This window comes from Engraulis encrasicolus, chromosome 22, assembly GCF_034702125.1.
Source record: "Engraulis encrasicolus isolate BLACKSEA-1 chromosome 22, IST_EnEncr_1.0, whole genome shotgun sequence".
NCBI classification, from domain to species: Eukaryota; Metazoa; Chordata; class Actinopteri; order Clupeiformes; family Engraulidae; genus Engraulis; species Engraulis encrasicolus.
Genome location: NC_085878.1, coordinates 31661522 through 31679902, shown reverse-complemented (window position 1 = coordinate 31679902; position 18381 = coordinate 31661522). Strand labels below are relative to the sequence as shown.

At 44.9% G+C, this 18381-nt stretch overlaps 2 protein-coding genes across 3 annotated transcripts in view; both read right to left on the bottom strand.

Annotated features, from left to right (window-relative positions):
• Window positions 1-6025, bottom strand: part of cylda (cylindromatosis (turban tumor syndrome), a) — a 41755-nt gene extending 35730 nt beyond the window's left edge. For both annotated transcript variants that reach the window (XM_063188749.1, XM_063188751.1), the window contains exons 1-2: window positions 5661-6025; window positions 3303-4042 (exon numbers count right to left, since the gene is read on the bottom strand). In XM_063188749.1, coding sequence (XP_063044819.1) covers window positions 3303-3827 — 525 coding nt within the window. In that variant the 5' untranslated portion in view covers window positions 3828-4042; window positions 5661-6025. The remainder of the gene's footprint in view (window positions 1-3302; window positions 4043-5660) is intronic.
• A 3201-nt stretch (window positions 6026-9226) lies between these two features.
• Window positions 9227-18082, bottom strand: nod2 (nucleotide-binding oligomerization domain containing 2). The gene is made up of 12 exons (XM_063187934.1): window positions 18004-18082; window positions 17279-17799; window positions 16940-17078; window positions 15803-16059; window positions 13681-15161; window positions 13058-13141; window positions 12828-12911; window positions 12636-12719; window positions 11934-12017; window positions 11237-11320; window positions 9987-10070; window positions 9227-9808 (listed from the first exon to the last, which is right to left on the bottom strand). Exons 2-12 carry the CDS (start codon window positions 17762-17764, stop codon window positions 9736-9738), a joined length of 2940 nt encoding a protein of 979 aa, XP_063044004.1. The 5' UTR covers window positions 17765-17799; window positions 18004-18082; the 3' UTR covers window positions 9227-9735.
• Window positions 18083-18381: the final 299 nt, after the last annotated feature.

Below are 18381 nucleotides of genomic sequence, written 5' to 3'. Positions count from 1 at the left end.
TTTGTCTACATCGATCGACAAAAATCTAAGTCGTATGAGGCTATAGACATTCCTGATGAGACACGTGTGGGTGTGTGCAGCAAGCAGGACCCAACGAGATGGCCAGGCAGCCGCACAGTCCTGTGGCTATGGTGCTGTACACAGGGCCTGCTGACAGCTTTGACTGGGCCCAAGACAAAGTTTTCTGAAAGAGCCCCCCACCCAATACATACAGTACGTACAATGTAATGAGGACCCAGTTCGTTCTCTCTCTCTCTCTCTCTCTCTCTCTCTCTCTCTCTCTCTCTCTCTCTCTCTCTCTCTCTCTCTCTCTCTCTCTCTCTCTCTCTCTCTCTCTCTCTCTCTCTCTCGGCCCAGGACAACTGTCCCATTTGTCTCTCCTTGTCAGCTTCCCTGACTGTACCCAACGAGATGGCCAGGCAGGCGTGCTGCACTGTGGCCATGGAGCTGACTTCATTAGAGCCTCATGCTATGCTGAGCAGAACAAAAGCGGGTGTTGATGGCTAACGGGGTGGTAGGGGTAGTAGTAGGGGTGGCCTTTAGTTTACAGTAATGTGTGTGTGCTGTCGGCCCCTCTCTCACTCACATGGATACAGACATACAGTGGGGCAGCAGGAAGAAAACACAGCATTGTGTGTCTCTCTCTTTCTCCCTGGTATACAACATTCCCCTCATCTATCTCTAGCTCACTGTGGAAAGAGTAGAAGTGTGCACACACTGTAGCTCCACTTTGAAGGTTTATTGAAGCCATATGTAGGTATGGAGCTACAGTGTGCACTGTGCAGACTTCTACTCTGTCCACTGTAGGATAGGGTACGCCTTTGTCCTGCACCTGGCCTCAGAGGTGGGATGTGCATACTCTTACTCTCATGAACATCTCTAGCTCGCTCACACTTCTCTGACCACCACCTCACTCGCCTCCTCAGGAGAGAATCAAGAGTCCAACAACCAAGACTGAACCACTTGAAATACCCACAGCAGGTATTCCAACCGGTAAAACTGACAATGGAGCTGAACAGGGGCGCTGCCAGAAATATTGGGCCCCATGAAAGATTCGAATTTTGGGCCTCCTTAAGGACCCCTCTCAGTGCTTGTTTCCCCTTAAGGGCTCCTATCAGTGCTTGGGCCCTTAGAATCTGTACCACTCCCCCCCCCAGCGGCCCCCATGGAGCTGAACTATAGATGTTACTTTAGCCACTTTTACATTAGAACCGTGCAAGGTTCTAGGCTTCATACATTCATGAAGGTTGACGGAACATGTTTGGTACAGTTTTACATTATATCAACTAAGGTTCTTCACCTGGGCCGTTGGTGAGGTGAGCAGCTGGAAACACGGGTATCTCCGTGTCTTTCGCAAACACACATGCTTAATAACATGAGAAGAGAGTTATTAAAACAATAAAAGGAACTTATCATATGAGCATAACATCTTGTACAGTGCAGGGGAATCCCTTGAAATTGCATCAACAGCAAGCCACCCTTTCCTTTTTATATTCACAACTCATACTGAAACCTGTGATTGGCATCTTGTCCAGGCTGCTTGCTATTCGAATTGTCTCTTGGATTCTTATCAGATTCTTATCATTATGTTGACGTACTGTAAAGCATCTTTACTCTCGATTTGATCATAGTGTGCATAGTCTCAGCAACAAAGTCCTGACCATACGAAAATACAAAAGAAAAAGCGGCCACAGAAGGAAAAAACAGCATGCTAGGTTTCAGAGTTTACAGTGTTTTTGTTGTGGTTACAGCAAACGCGAACAAGATAGGCTACAGTGCAAGTGCAGGGAAGACAACAGGGGGACAAAGGTGTCAGTTGACCCGGGCCTAGGGAGAGGAGGGGCCCAGATTTGGGTCCTCATAACATTGTATGAAATGGGTGGGGGGGTCCTTTCAGATGATTTTGTCCCGGGCCCAGGTCAGCGGCCCAGTGCATGTGTGTGTTTGTGTTCTCTCTACTCCAGTCCAGTCATCACCTGCGCTATCCCCTGCAATTCAACCCGCCTTGTATTGTCTAGGCCCAGGCCTAAAAAAGTGTGCACTCTGCTCTTGATGTCACTTGTGGTCCTCTTGGCACTCAAGCCAGCCTTGCGTCGTTTTAAAATGAAGTCAACAATCTCTCTCTCTCTCTCAACAGAAATTCAATGCCGCTCACTGTTTGCTGAAAAAGCTTACCTACATCATACTGCACATTGTTATTGTTATTGCATAAATAACAGATAAAGACATGGTCATTACCATTTTTGTGAAAATTCAAAGAAAAATGTCTGCACACTTAAATCCTTTTTGTCCATTTAGGAAGGTCTTTGACCGAAAGCTTGGCACATAAAATAACAAGAAGGATGTAAAGCGTGGCAGGCATTTTTCTTTCAATTTTCACAGTCTTTGTTTATGTTTGGCACCTTTTAATCATGAGTGTGGTGTAATCCATTAGCATAAAAACAACAAGCTTTACAATAGCGCCTCTGCATGAAAGAGTTAACACAATAGGATGTGTAGCAAACAAGTCACGTGAGAGCCCAACTGGGAAACTCCAACTCCGATTGTCATTGTGACACAGCACTCCACAGCACACAAGTGCACACTGCACACTGCACACAACGAAAATGCATGTATGCCTCACCCATGCAAGAGGGCAGCCCCCCAATGGCGCCCCAAGGGAGCAATGTGGCGGGGCGATACCATGCTCAGGGTACCTCAGTCATGGAGGAGGATGGCGGAGACCACTGGTTAATTACTCCCCCCACCAACCTGGCGGGTCAGGAGTTGAACCGGCAACCTTTGGGATACAAGTCTGACGCCGTAACCGCTTACCCATGACTGCCACAATGATACAGTATCGAAGATAGAGGTCGGTGGTAGCAAAAGAAGGAAAGTCTGCACACACGGTTGCTGCTCACCAATTTACAAACCTTGTGTTGAATAAATTGGTGAGCGGCAACAGTGTGCGAACTTTCCTTCTTTTGCTACATGTTCTTATTTGATTGAGCACCTGTCTGTTTTACTGGATGTGCATGCATCCCTTACACTTCTTTTGGACTTTAACACAATAGGTATCTCTCCCTCACACACTCGTGCTTGCTCACCAGCACCCAGGTCCGAGTCCAGCATCATTTCCCAACCCTACCCCCGTCTCTCTCTCCTCACTAATTTCCTGTCGCTCTTCACTGTATTTGTCAATAAAAGCCCTAAAAGCCCATAAAAGTACATTTTAAAAAACCAACAAGCTTTACAATAGAGGTTCTGCATAAAAGGGCTAAAACAATAGGATCTCTCCCTCCCTCACACACATGCTCGCTCACCAGTAACTCGACGCCGAACCAGATGCCGGAGAGGGCCCGGTCGGGCAGCAGCGACCCCTTGAAGCGCACCACGCCCGGCAGCGGCTCGTCGCCGGAGCGCAGCTGCACGCGCACCTTGGAGCCGCAGTCGATGTGGCGCGCGCGCTCCAGCCGCGGCTCGTTGCACAGCAGGCTGTAGCGCTCCTCGCAGTTGGTGATGGGGAACAGCAGCTCGGCCAGCTTCTCCTCCAGCTCCAGCACGTCGCGCTCGTCCAGGCCCAGCACCACGTTGGCCTGGTCCAGGAGGCGCAGGCTCCGCTTGCCCTTGGCAGGCGGCAGCGTGCGTCCCAGGCTGTTGCGCTCCTGGCAGGCCTGGCCCAGGCTGCCGCGCGGGATGCGCAGGGTCTTCTGCGGCGGCTTCTCCACCACGCACTCCGTCACCACCATGTAGAAGCGCCAGTCCTCCCGGAAGCAGCCGCCACCCCCGCCGCCACCGCCGCCGCTGGCTCCCCCCGGCTTCTCCTGGCTCCACAGGGCCGAACTCATGGCTGAGGGTGAGGCTGGTGGTGACGGGCCGGATGGGGCATAGCACGCAGGGGATCGAGGCAAGGCGAGGGGGCACGACAGTACGAGAGGTGGTGGCGGGGGTGGGGGTGGGGGTCGGGTGGGGGGGTTGTGTTACAGTTGCAAGGCGATCAAAGGCTCAGTGACAAGGGCTCCGTTCATGTTTCCCTTCTTCATCTGCACACTTGCATGATTGACTACAATGAGGGGAGAAACAAACAGAGACCAATGTTACGAAAAAACAAGGCGTCACGTCAACCACCCATACCTTGATGTTCAACAAGTGGGCCAAATAAAAATATAACTAGACATCACCCCACCCTAAAAGTAATGGCAAATGAGCATTGTGCCAAGGACACAGGGCCTAACTTAATGTTTATTGCTAGTAGGCCTAGTCAGTATACCACACATACGCAAACACGTTTCACCTTTCAATTTACATTCCTAAATGGTCAATCTGAGTGCAGTGCTTTCCATTTTCATATATGCATCACACACTCAGAATTTAGCTTGTGTACACAAAGATGAAACATTCACACAGACAGACATACACGCCAAGTCTGAGTCAGACATATTTCCCTGGGTGAGCAAATTCAGTCAGATGAAATGGATGAAAGACACTAGGGGGAATTCACAGTCAGACATGAGCAATCAAACAAGTAGAGAGGACCAAACAGCAAGCATACCTTTACCAAATGAGAAGCTGAAATCTGTGTCATTTTTTATCATTGGTGTGAAGCATCACAAAGACAAAAAAAGACATGATGTAATCTCAGCATGCTTCCCTTTTCTACAGTCACTGAGTACTGACCCTTTGGTCATAACCGAGGATAGCTGGCTGTGGCCAGCTGAGCAGAAAAGCTCAGTGGATTATCATTCCAGTTAGTTACACTCAAACTCAGCTGTTCATACAAACGGCGAAAGGGGGAACGCTCATCTGCGATTCTTAAATTGTCAATGAAGCTTAAAATATCAATGAAGCTTAAAACGACATATCGCTATGAATATGATGGTACGTCAACACATAATGGAGGTCTGAATACAAACGCTTGTTTTCAAGGCTTGTCATCATTACACTGTGAATAATTGTCGATTCAAGTCAATGAGCCAACATGGAGAGTGGAACATCATCATGATGTGAACTGAGCTATCGTCCGCTACTTCCCTGCAACATTCCATGTTGACATAAACATGTTCTTTTTGCATGCTGCATAGCCTGATATTACAACTCCTTAATATGCGCAAATGGGGTGACATCATGCCTATCAGTTAAATGATTCAATCCTCTATCGTAAATCGTGATTGCGAGTCACTCCAGCTCCATCAACTCGTACCACATTTTTGCAAGGAAACTCACATGTCACCGCTGACAGGCCTTCAAAACATCAGCCAGCTAACTAGCCGGTTGGCGACCTACAGCTAACGCAGTGCCTAGCTAGCATAGGTAGCTCACTGGGGCAACTTGTCACCGTAGCATCCTCCTCCTTTGGCTAGTTTGGAATAACAATTCGATTCTATATCCTACTCTGTGACTGCAATATATCGTCAAAGAGTAATTGACCATATGTTGTAACTGTACTAGTTACAGGGCAAGGTGTTATTAGACCTCGAGGAATGCAGCTGGGTGTCGTTTCTTTGCCTCGTTAGGACATATCCACCGTTATGTGGAGGTTAGCTATCCAGCTACGGAAACCGGCTAACATTGTTAACATTTGTGGTGTGATAAATGTCTCATCAGTTGCTCAACATTGGCCTGTAGCATGTCCAACTTAACCATGTTACAGCTGGGTTCATGTATTACTCTTAAGAACTTACCTGTCTGTTTAGGATGACATCTCACAAGAGACCACGAAAAGTATTCCACTAGTATGCTGTAGATTTGCTTGCTTGCTTCTGTCAAATGCCCTCGCCAGCGCTGATTCAGTTCTACCAGCTAGCACTTCACCCAGCCTACTGTACACAAAGTATCTGGAAAATTCAACCGTTTCCCCACCGTCAGTTACTATAACACTAGATGCTATTACTGGACAGCTTTGTGACTACCGACGTCTCATTAGATGAACGTGCCACTTGCAGCTCACAACTGAATACAAGATAGGAGTTTGGTAAATAATTCAGTGCCAATATCAGTTTATTTACAAGACGAGCTGCAGAGCCATGCTACGCTGACATTTCCGAACGTTCCGTGCTTCTTCATTGGTGAATGAAAAGACGTTTTGTATGTGGGATGGCCAATGGCCTTGCCAATCACTAAAGCCCGCCTACTGGGGCTTTCCATGGGTTTGGTTGTAATGAAATAGGAACTGCCTGCCAGGAGGACTAGAAATAGTCTGGAAAACGGGCATTGGCACAATATCATATCAGTTGCTTGACTGATATAACGAGGACTTCATATCATATGAAGAGAGAAAGTCCAAGAATTTCAACCACTGCACAGTTTCACTCTAGCAAATTGTATGTGACCTACCTTTCATGGGCATCAGCCTGCCACAGGTGATGACAACATTGTTTCTTCAGTGCACAGTATACATTAAAGGGCAACTGCAGTATTTTCGACTTTAAGCCCCTTTTCTTGGTTGTCTGCAATGTTTTAGAGTCTCCCTCACCGTTTTTGTTGTTGTTGTTTGCTGCTGTCTCCTTTAATTGGCTACAATACATGTTGTCTCTTTGCCTTTACAAGTCTGGCATGTCCAAATATGTTCTAAGACACCTTAAACATCTGTATTCAAAAGAATGCATCTCACTAAGTGGTTAAGGGTGTCCACTGGCATTGCCTAATAAGTTTGAAAGCTTCTGACTTTTTTATTAGCCATTATTAGCCATTTTGTGAATGAAAAAAAAAATAACGTATTTACAAAATGCTACATAAAACACGACAGAAGCCATGTTTTGCACCAAAAAAAATGGAATATCAGTTAATAGGCCTACCCCTGAACACTTGGTAGGCCTAAGTTGCACAGTCTTGAAAACAAATGTTTAGGGTGGTTTTGAAAACATATGCCCATAGATGGACATTCTAAAGACAAAATCCAAATTATCCACCACATAACAGAGACAGCAGCAAACAAGTAATAAACGATGCGGGGGGCTCTAAAACATTGCAGACAACTCTGAAAAGAGGCGCTATGCTGAAAATACTGCACTTGTCCTTTAAGTGTTTTGCCCATTAGTCTGTGTGTGTGTGTGTGTGTGTGTGTGTGTGTGTGTGTGTGTGTGTGTGTGTGTGTGTGTGTGTGTGTGGTGAGGGTGGGAGCAGTCCGGAGCAGCCTTCTCTGGTCCCACAGTGATGTCTTCTTGGGACTGAGGTCTTCTTGGGACTGACATCTCCATCTCCATAGAATTTGAATATTGTTTTGGGAATGGAAATACAGTGAAGGTGAGGGTCCAGAGCCAGAAGAGTGGACTGATGTGCACCGTGGCTTCCAGTATAGATTTATAGCATAGACATGGGAGGATGGGCATGGGGGTGGGGGTCGTACTGTGTGTGTAAAGGTGAGTGTGTTTGTGTGTGGTGAGCATTATAGTATGTTAGTGGGACTGTGTGGACTTGTAGATGACTAGTGTTGTATGTAATTACTGTAGTGTAATGCAAATTGATACTGTAATGTTTGTAATGGAAGTGTGATATAATGTGAAGTGTAGTGTAATGCCATATTATGTATCAAATGTGCAATGAAAAGGAATATGTGTGAATTAAGTAAGGTCAGGGACGCATTAATGCACAGGCTAGATATGGCTGCAGCCCAAGGGCCCCCACCTGCCAATTGAAGAACCCCTGATGGGCCAAAAGTGAAAAATTGCAGAATCGTGACGAGATATGCAATATTGATGACAAAATCATACAGTTGGTATAGATGGTATCCTTAATTCCTACCTTGTAATTATGTGTAAATCTGTTACAACATTTACCTTCCGGGGGCCCACAGCGACCTGTAGCCTAGGGACCCCAGACCATATTAATCCAGCCCTGTTTAAAGTGATTGTTCAGTTTGGATGGCTTGAGGATTAAAAAAAATAGACTAAATCTTTCAGTTCTAGCCAAGTGATGGCACAATCTTCTGCTGGATGTCAGAGGTCCGTTTCCAGGATGAGAAGAGTCCCTCAAAGTCCCTCTTCTGGGCCCTAAGAAGTCAGCCTACCGATCGGATAGTGTGTTCAGCTGAGCTAAGCATACTACTTTCGGCAGGGTATTACGATCTCTGACAGTAGACTAGAGTTCACATACCAGGTGATGATGCTGATGATGTTGAAACCTTGAATTTTCTTACTGGATGAAGGAAAAATTGTCCTAGGATTTCTTCAAGACATGTCGTAAGACCATGTAAGCTCATCAGTAATGTGGAGACCAAGGTATGTAGCTCCATAATGCACGCCATACCAGCTGTGGCACACTGTAATAGTCATTGAAAAGTTAACTACTATAGTATTACACTACTATGACATAACACGGCCTTTAGTAATGTACTATGACTTGGTCATTGCCTTTCTTGTGACAGCAAATTTATAACAGCATGTTTTAACAGGTTGAAACCGATGTCTCTCTCTGCAGGCTGGAATCTGAGTGGAGTATAACTAAAATTCTGCTGCCTTCTGAAATTCACCAACTTGGTCTTGGTGACATTCAGCACCAAGCTGTTACGGTGCATACACACCGCAAGCGCGGACGTCCACTGATCGTGTCCGGTATTAGTCCGAAACAGTTAGAATACATGTAAACAGATCATGCCTTGCACACAGGAGCGCTTTGTAAGCGCGGCGCATGTCCGGCCCGACCGGACATGTCCGCCATGCTCCTTGAAAATAGAGCTCAAGTCTATTTTCCTGCGCAGACGTCCGCGTTCAATGAGCGGGCTCCATTGAAAAGGAATGGCTGCTGCCCGCAGATTGAACGTGGACGCTGACTGTGCAGTGTGCAAGGCAGCCCGCGAGCCTCTCGGACTCGCCATGCTCACGGACACGTTAAGTGAACGTGAATATCTCAGTGTGTATGTACAGTAAGACGACGACTTTGCCACCTCTTCAACTTCATCTGCAAACTTGATGATGGAAGTTTGACTGCTTTTAGCTTCGCAGTCGTGAATGTAGATCATGTACAGCAAAGGACTGAAGGCACAACCTTGCGGCATGCCATCAGTTTTCTGCAAATTGTCTTATGGGGACATGCAGGGTGCAATTTGTCGAAAACACAGAAGTTAATGCAGTTATACACAGAGAACAAAATCATGTGGAAGTGGAGATATTAACACCAGCATCCTGGATATACAGTATAGGTAAACCAAACAACCCCCCCCCACACACACACACATACACACACACACACACATTGCACCCTGGTGTCCTGAACTGAATTTGCACAACAAAAATATATACAATTAGTTCAGTGAATGTTCCATAAGTGTAATTTAATGATTTTGCATGGCACACACCATATGCCATACACCTGCAGCATATATACTAGTATTTCAACACAGTCTAATTAAATAAATAGCAAAATAGCACACAGAGTAACACAAGTAGAGTGTAACACAATGTAAACAAAGGCCATAATGCCATATTTCCATAAACCATTTGACCTCTTGCTTCATTCGATTAGGACTGACATTAAATGTCTCATTCATTATCATGATGCTCATCTGAACATAACTGAAACAACTGTCCATTTTCCCTTCTTTTTTCTTTCTACACTCTGTGTAACATCTTTAACTACCTCACATCAGTGAAAATCCTGACCGTCATTCGTCATTGGTTTGTCAACCTCGAATAATAATATGAGCTTATTTCCAAAAATTGTACACTTCAATTGTACTTAGCACTGCATTTTCTTTACTGTGTTACTATCAACACTGAAATTGAGTTCAGAAACATTCCAAGCAGGTCTGTTGGTCTGCTTTCAGAAAGTCACTCTGCTTTCTCTAATAGATAACTCTTCAACTTCCTCTTGACTGAGAATGTTTCCCGTTAGCCTAAAAAAGAGGAAAAAAGACTAATTACAATTATTCATGTTTCAGACAATATGGTTATGTTACAGCTAATGTTTAGTGGGAAATACAGTTAACCAACAACACTAATTAAGATTAAATATCAAATATATATGCTGTATATATATATTTATTATTATTATTATTTTTATTTATTTTTTACCACAATGCCGTAACAGTTGAATTTCTTTCAAGGGCTTGAAGCAGATACTCTACACCACATCTTGTTATGCTGTTGTTGTTCAACCTATGAAAGGTGAGTAAGATGTTTTTCATTATTTGCATATTACTAGCTGAAAGACAATGAATTGTAAGCTACACAAGGTTGACATGTCACTCAAAATTTCATTTCTGCAAATCTTTTAGCAAAGGCATATTGTGTCTTCATCCATGACACAAAGCAACGTAATCAAAGCAAATACAAACTTTTTAATTTACTGTATGATAATCAAAGAACATAGATATATTAAATACATTGGCAAAAATTAAGTATGGAAGCACTATGGGATTCGTCATAGTATTTGTTCCATGCATGTCACAATTTTCGGGGAGAACGGGCGACACCGCTTTAGGGTGGACAGGGACAGTGCATGTGAATCACATCTGCAAACTTAAACAATTTACACCTGTCATTTTCAGGACGAGTTTCACATATGCATACTTTACTCTAAAATTATCGCAAAAGACAAAGAAGTGATTTCCGGTGGCATATTGGTAAATTGGTGGCAGAAATGGCGTCTGGTTGTACTGCTGTACACCAGGTGTTCCCAACCTTTTCAACTTGGGACCCACTTTAAATTTTCACAAATTCTCAGGGCCCACCTCTGACCAAATAAACAATAAAACTCAAATAAGTCGAGAGCAACACACACACAAATGGGACTTAGATTTTTAGGAAATTATTTCAAGGCCCACTTGGAATAGGCCTACATTCAATGCCCACACTTTGAGAATCACTGTACTTCACATTTATGAGCAGTAGTAAGCTTTCTTCTGATCTGCACTGTACTGCAGTGGTCTCCAATTATTTTTCCCCAAGGGCAAAATTATGAAGCGCAAATGAGGCCCAAATGAGGGCCAGACAAATTGCACGACTGTATGGCCACAGATAGCACAAATATACATTACATGTGTGCTACTGCTACATGTACACATCGACTCTGAAGAAGACGTGACAACGTTGAAACTTCAGTCTTGGCACTTGCCCAATAAAACAGTTTAACTTCCACATAACTTCCACAAGATGCTCCCTTGACTCTCTTCTTTCCCAGCACACATATATGTTTTCATTTTTGTTCCAACCTCATGGCGGGCCAAATGTTTGCCATGCTCAGGCCGGATCTGGACCAAGGGCCACCATTTGGAGACCACTGCTGTACTGTACGTATGTTCTTTGATGATGGGCATGCTCACCAGAGTTCCTTTAAGGTGCTACTCTTCTCAACGACCCTGGCGAGGGCCTGCGCCCCTGCATCGCCCACTCGGTTGTCCACTAGACTGTAAAATGGCAGTACGACACACACACACACACACACACACACACACACACACACACACACACACACACACACACACACACACGTTAGATCATGAAAACATGTATGCCAGTCACATAGATTGCTACCATATACTCTGTCACAAACACTTCACACAGTAAAGAAATTTGGAGGCCAAGGCAGGTTTTTCAACATGCTTGGCTCAGCCAAGTCATACAGCTTGTAAGTAAGCTTGTAAGGGTGAGTAAATTACAATGTCAAAGTATTTACCAGTACAAGCCAAATGTGATATACAAGTACCCTGCATCTGCATTATTCAGCTTGATTGTGTGACAAATGTAGTATGTGTTATATTGCACGTACAATGCATTGGGTAAATTATACATTTCAAAGCAATATTTTAAATGTATATATTACATGTATTAGTAACCCCTTAATGCACGCCGTACCTCCACTAATAGTCATTGAAAAGTTAACAACCATAGTACTGCAACACCGTGACATAACACAGGGCCTTTAGTAATGCACTACAACTTGGTCATTGCCATTCTGGTAACATTTCAACACAGTGTTTTAACAGGTTAAATGTATGTATTACATGTATTGATAAATACCTCAGCCATTCAAGTGTTTGACTGTCTTCCAGAGCGTGAGCAATGGCTTCAGCTCCTGCGTCTCCTACTGTGTTCCCCCACAGACTTTGCAAACGAAAATAGGGAGAGGGAAATTAGCGCCTAAGGTATTAATAAACAACCATATTTACAAGACGTACAAATAATATTAATAGACACACATCTGAGATTAATTTAAAACCCAATAAATGTTAAAAAAGGACCATACTACCGGAATGTGATATTACAGTAATCAAAATGTAGTATAACAACAGTTGTATGCTGAGAAGGAGTGCTGTAGCTACTGCATATAAATTAATAGCCATGGTTGCAAGACTTACTTACAAATAACATTAATAGGCACACATGTCTGAAATTAATTTAAAAGTCAATAAATGTTAAACAAAAAAAAAATGATCATACTATGTAATATTACAGTAATAAAAATGTAGTATAACAACAGTTGTATGTTGAGAAGGAGTACTGTAGCTATTGTATATAAATCAATAACAATGGTTGCTAGACTTAAACATAACATTAATAGGCACACATGTCTGAGATTAATTTAAAACTCAATAAATGACCATAATCTGTAATATTAAAGTAATAAAAATGCAATTATGTTTTATGTACGCATTTAGTTGTATGTTGGGAAGGAGTAGGCCTACTGTAGCTACCGTACTGTATGTGTTTTTTTCTTCATACCCCAGAAAGCGAAGTGACGGGCTGCACCTTAGGCCCTCCGCCAACTGCTCAGCCCCGGCAGCTGTTATGTTATTATTCCCCAGCCTGCAACAGACCAGTACATTTATAGAGATGTCTCTGCCATATGCCCCACTGTAAATCTCAAGCCAGCAAGCCATGCCGATGACCACTGTGTTTCACTGAGAAACGTACCGCAGAGAAGCAAAGTTCTGCTTCGTTTTCAGGAGGTAGGCGAAGTGTTGGGCACAGGCATCCGTCAGCTTATTGTTGAAGAGCCTGGAGGGAGGAAAATCAAAACGTCAATCACATATAAAGCGGATTGTAATGCGTACAGTAATTTTTCAAAGTTCTTACAAAATACAGATGCCTTCACAGCACATACAATATGAGTCTACATTCATATTTAGTTTCCAACCACTCACGCAATCTTTTGGAAGGCCTCACACTCGACCCCCTTCTCGACAAGTTTAGAAATCCCCTCATCTGTGATGTTATTGTGTCTCAAGCTATAAAAACAAATCAGCAGAAAATTTCAAAGTCATAATAGTGTAATAATACCTATAATCTCATCAAATGGAAAACGTATGTACCAGAATATTGTACAAATATCCCAACATCAGATTCAAGAACAAAATTACAGGCATCTCTTTAATCCTTGAAGTCTGCGTGATTTGTGGAGGGAAATCATTTCACTGATCCTCTGATAGGTTATGCTACAGTGCTATAATATTAGAGTTAGTTAACAAATACACACTGTGAATAGCTGTCTTTATTCTATCCCATAAACAATTTGTTTCTAAGCGAAGTAGCAAAGTGCCTGTCTGAATGGCCAATTGCAAGCACTGCAAGCTATCTATCAACACTAACAAAGATATAACCTTACGGTCACCAAACTTGTAATGGATATGTCTTAATCTGTTACTTATGGCTCTCGGTAATGTCATACCAATGTTGTTATGAGGTAGTTAGGTATTTTCAGCAAATAGTGAATAGGCCCGCCGCCGACCCCATCTGCACTAAGAAGCTAAAGGTGGTCTTGTCTTACTAGAGGGAGCGGCAGACGTGCAGACAGGGCAGAAGCTGCTCCACTCCCACGTCTCCCACCGAGTTGCTGTCCAGCTGCAGACCCACCGGTCCCTTAAGGTGCTGGAGCACGAAGGCCAAAGCGGTGCACTCCAAGGGTCCGATGTTGCAGTAGGTCAACTTCAGATGCTCCGCTTCCAATTTGGCCATGACGCTTTTGGCGAGCTCGCTGTCCTGCATCTCATAAATGCACTTGATGAGCCAGATGAAGGCAGGCATGGCGTGCATGCTCTTCTTCTCCCCTTTTATTGGCTGCGGGATGGATTTAAAGTGATTGTGCATGCCTTTGGACAGGCACTTCATGACCTGCTTGCATTTCCTCTGCAGCGTCTGAATGGGGCAGCACTGTAGGAGCAGGCTGTGATGGCATGGAGATAGCAGGCCGGAAACAAACATGGACGTGATCTCATGGTTGGGAGGCTCGTTCCCTGGCTGGTCACATTTCCTGGGATGACAAATTCCAAGACATCCCATAGAGCTGCTTGGGGTCTGGAACAGTCTTGGAATTATGCTGTGCATGTTGTTGCTGGGATCTAGGGTGATGAAAAGAGCACTGAAGAAACACTGCAAGGTAAGATGCAAAAATTCATAGTGTTTGGTGTCGAGGGAGATATTCTTATTCTGAATCAGAAAACCCTTGCCAATATCCTCCTCGGTAATGCCCAGGTTTTGCACGTCCGATTCTGAGAAAATGTAGTGAGAGTGTTCAAGGCCCTGTAAAGCCAACTTGCCGAGGGCCATGATTGTACGAAAATGTTCCTGAAGCCAACTCTTCCCGGAGGTTTTCCCAGAGGAGATTCTGCGATGGAAAAAGTGCTGCAGCACCATGAGGTATACGTCAGTGATGGTCTGCGGGCCGGTGCTGCTGAACCCGAGCAGTTCCTTGTAACATTTGGACACGATCCAACAGAAGACAGGGATGTGGCAGAGGCCCAAGAGTGCGGTGTTGCTCTGCAGCGACTGTAACACGCGGGAGGCCACTCCGGGATCGGAGTGGTGCTTCTTGACGAAGCAGTCGATTCCGTCCGGAGAGAAGCCTTTCAGGAGAACTTCCTTGCAAAGATATGGTCTTAGTGTAAAGGAGACCGCCTCGGTCCTGCTCGTCACCAACTTTCGGACACCCTTCATCAAGGATCCCTGGAGCAGATTGAAGAGCAAGACGGGCACCTTGGCCGACTGGGTCGGAGAGCAGTGCCTCTGATCGTCGGCAAACGCCTGTTTGAACTCGTCGAGGCCGTCGAACGTGAACAGCACCGTGTGAGGGTGATCCAAAAGGAACTGGAAGAGTTCCTCCTGGTCACCGTCAGGCCAGCAGCAGTGCAGGAAAAGCAGGTCTTTCACGGAGAGCTCTCGATGCTCCGTGTTCAGCTTCCTGCAGCTGAACGGGAACAGCAGGAGGTAGTTTTGCAGCACCGTCTTTCGGGCCCAGAGCTGGTGCAGCCTCTGCAGGAAGGTAAGGTAAAGTTTATTTATAGAGCGCATTTCATACACAGGCAGCCCAATGTGCTTCACAGAAAATAAAATAAAAACATCAGATATATGAAAGAATAGTTTTACTCCTGTGACCTAAGTGATCTAAGAGGAAAGTAGAGCTGACACATATCTTGCAGGTACCTACAGAAGGTCCCATCCCATGCAGTGCTTTAAAAACAAGAAAAAATAGGCCCTGCCGTGGCCAAACGGTAGGGCACTCGTCTACCATGCGGCTGACCCGGGTTCGATTCCCGGTCCGGGTCTTTTGCCGGCCCTTCCCCGTCTCTCTCTCCCCACTCGCTTCCTGTCACCTCCTTAACTGTCCTATCATAAAGTTTTTTTTTTTAAAAGACAAAAAAAAACCCAAACAAACAAAAGAAAACAAGAAGTAGGGGGCGCTGTGGCGCAGCGCGCAAAGCCCCCCACATTTGGGCTTGCATGCCCACGGGGGACCCCGGTTCGAGTCCGGCCGGGGTCATTTCCAGATCCCACCCCGTCTCTCTGTCCCACTTGCTTCCTGTCACCATCTCAGACTGTCCTATCAAATAAAGGCATAAAAAGCCCCTAAAAATATATTTTTTTTTAAAAAACAAGAAAACAAGAAGTAATACCTGCAGGAAGGTGCTCTTGCCACTGCCTGCCTCCCCGGACACCAGCACCGTGTCGGCCTCCACGTTGACCGTCCCCGTCGCTCCCACCACATCCTCAAGGGTCACAGACACCAGAGTTGTGTTACCGCAACCCTGCTGCCCAAGCTCCAACAGGCCCTCGGTGTAGACGTCGTCCAGGGAGAACCTGCCCGTGGGACTGTAGGTGCTGAGGAAGTGGGACTGGGCCGAGATAGAACTGCACAGCTTCTTCTGGTACTCTAGGGGAGACAGACGCAGATTCAAGATTCAAGATTCGTCTTATTCGTCCAGAGGGAAATTTGTCTTGGACATATGTGACTGAGGTGTTCCTGCACAGTTCGCCCCCTTAGGACCGCGAACCTGCCACCTCGTCAAGTACATGGGTTTAGCAATGGGAGGTACAGTACGAGACGGCTGAGCTAAAGGGCCAGTTCGATAGCCCAATGCTACCGCACTGTATTGAGGCTTTGGTAGGGAGGTTTATTAACGTTCCACGCCACACTCTTGCTACTTGGCCTCCGTTAAACATACATAGCTGCCACATAACACACAACACATGACACAAAAAAACACATACAGACATAACGTGGCATCATAGACATGAATACAGTCATACTTAAAGTGCATACCTAGAGATACAGTTCAGCATTAGCAGTGTTTCCCAGACATAGGCGATTCTGTGGCACAGCACCACAGAATAGAAATGGTGCACCGCAAATTGATCAACAACCACACCTGTCAATGGGAGTACAGTGCATGCATAGCACATACACTGGCCCAATATTTTTTTGCGCGTAGCAATCCTGCTTGGTCTGAAGGAAACACTGATTAGTGTTACACAAACCAGCAGCATAGCAACGTGAATCTGTCTCAGAACAACAATAATTGAAAAAAATGTTACTCTGCAACATTGCTCATGATTTCAACTCCTGTATAATTTGTGCATACCAATAGCATGTCAGTGTGTGTGTGAGAGAGAGAGAGAGAGAGAGAGAGAGAGAGAGAGAGAGAGAGAGAGAGAGAGAGAGAGAGAAAGAGAGAGACTTGTTAAAGCTAAAATACCTATCCCTAAAAGAGGAAGGATTTTGAAAAATCCGTTTTTTGTCTTTTGTTACCCACCTGCTACAGATGTCGGAATAATTAACTTCTCATTTGTAGGTTGTGGCACAGCCTCAATTTGTGATTTTTGCAAGAACTGCAGAAGCACCTTTGCCGCACCTTCTCCTTTAAACTTAACAATGTCCAGCAAACGTCTCACCTTGATAATAACAAAAAACAGATTCAGAGTCAATGCATACATTATAATTAGCCTACATTATGTATGCACATGTTACAATAATGTTATATTAATATGCAATTTACATATTTATAGTATACATAACATTATTGTAACATTGTATTCATCCCATAGCCTCTGTGTTCATTTATTTAGCATACCCCCTAAGTATTAAGGCCTACCTGTTGTGAAGCAGTGTGCACTGGTAATTGAATATCTTCACACTCAGAGGACGTCAAGAATCCCTTCTGAACTAATTCATCCAGTGCCTCATCAACACTATTGCGAAGCTTTGTCACCAATCCAGGCCTGTCACCTAGTAGCGTTAGTGTTGCAGAGATCTCCCCTTCCTGGGACTTCTGGGCTGTGTAGGTTGAACCAAAGTTCAGGGTGTCCTTCTGTGCGTCAGGAAGAACCTGATGAAACGCAGTCAGAAGATGACAGCAAGCGTCGTCACCCTTAGAATATGCGAGGTCTAGAAGTTCCCTGCTCCTGGAGCAAAGGGTCTTTGCCGTTCCACAACAGACGTTCAAGTAGTCTTCCCATTCAAACGCACTCCACGACAGGAGAAGATCCAAAACACTGTCCAGGGGTTCCGCTGTTCCGCCGCAGCATAATGCTTGGACAAGTTCTGCTCGTTGCCTCAAGACAAGTTGCTGTGCGCTCATTCTACATAAGCTAGGCCTACTTCATCGCCATCAGCCTACAGTCAAAAAGGAGCACAATTTGGTGAAACCACAGGTAGGCTAACTTGCATGAAGTTGTAAAGGATCACTTTGACTTTTTGCCGCCGTCCTCCGCCCATCACAAAACAAAGTAACGTGTTTGGGTTAACTGATTGGCTACTGGATGTTTATGATATTTTAGTTCACGGTCATCCTCACGTTACACGAGTTTGTTGTCTTACCTTCGAGGCACTGAGTTGACGATACTGTTTTTGACGATCGCGCTTGGTGTGGGTGTCAGTGCGCAGCACTTCCTCGAGCGCTACTCCTAAATGTCGCTCAGCGCTTTGCTTTCACTTTCAGATTCTCCAAACATACCTGCAGTAGTAGGAGGCCTATCGATAATATAGGCTATGGCTTACGAGGCTCTACTAACTAATAGGCTATCTCAGGCTCGACTTGTAGGTCTTGACACGTCTGTGTATGCAACGCATCCTTATTGTTTTGCGCAATGACAGTTGGCAGGTGCTTTCCCAAAAAATACCCTATACTATGCATGCACGGAGCGCAAACAGCATGACAACAATCTTTATCAGAGAACTTCAACTTGAAATGGCAAT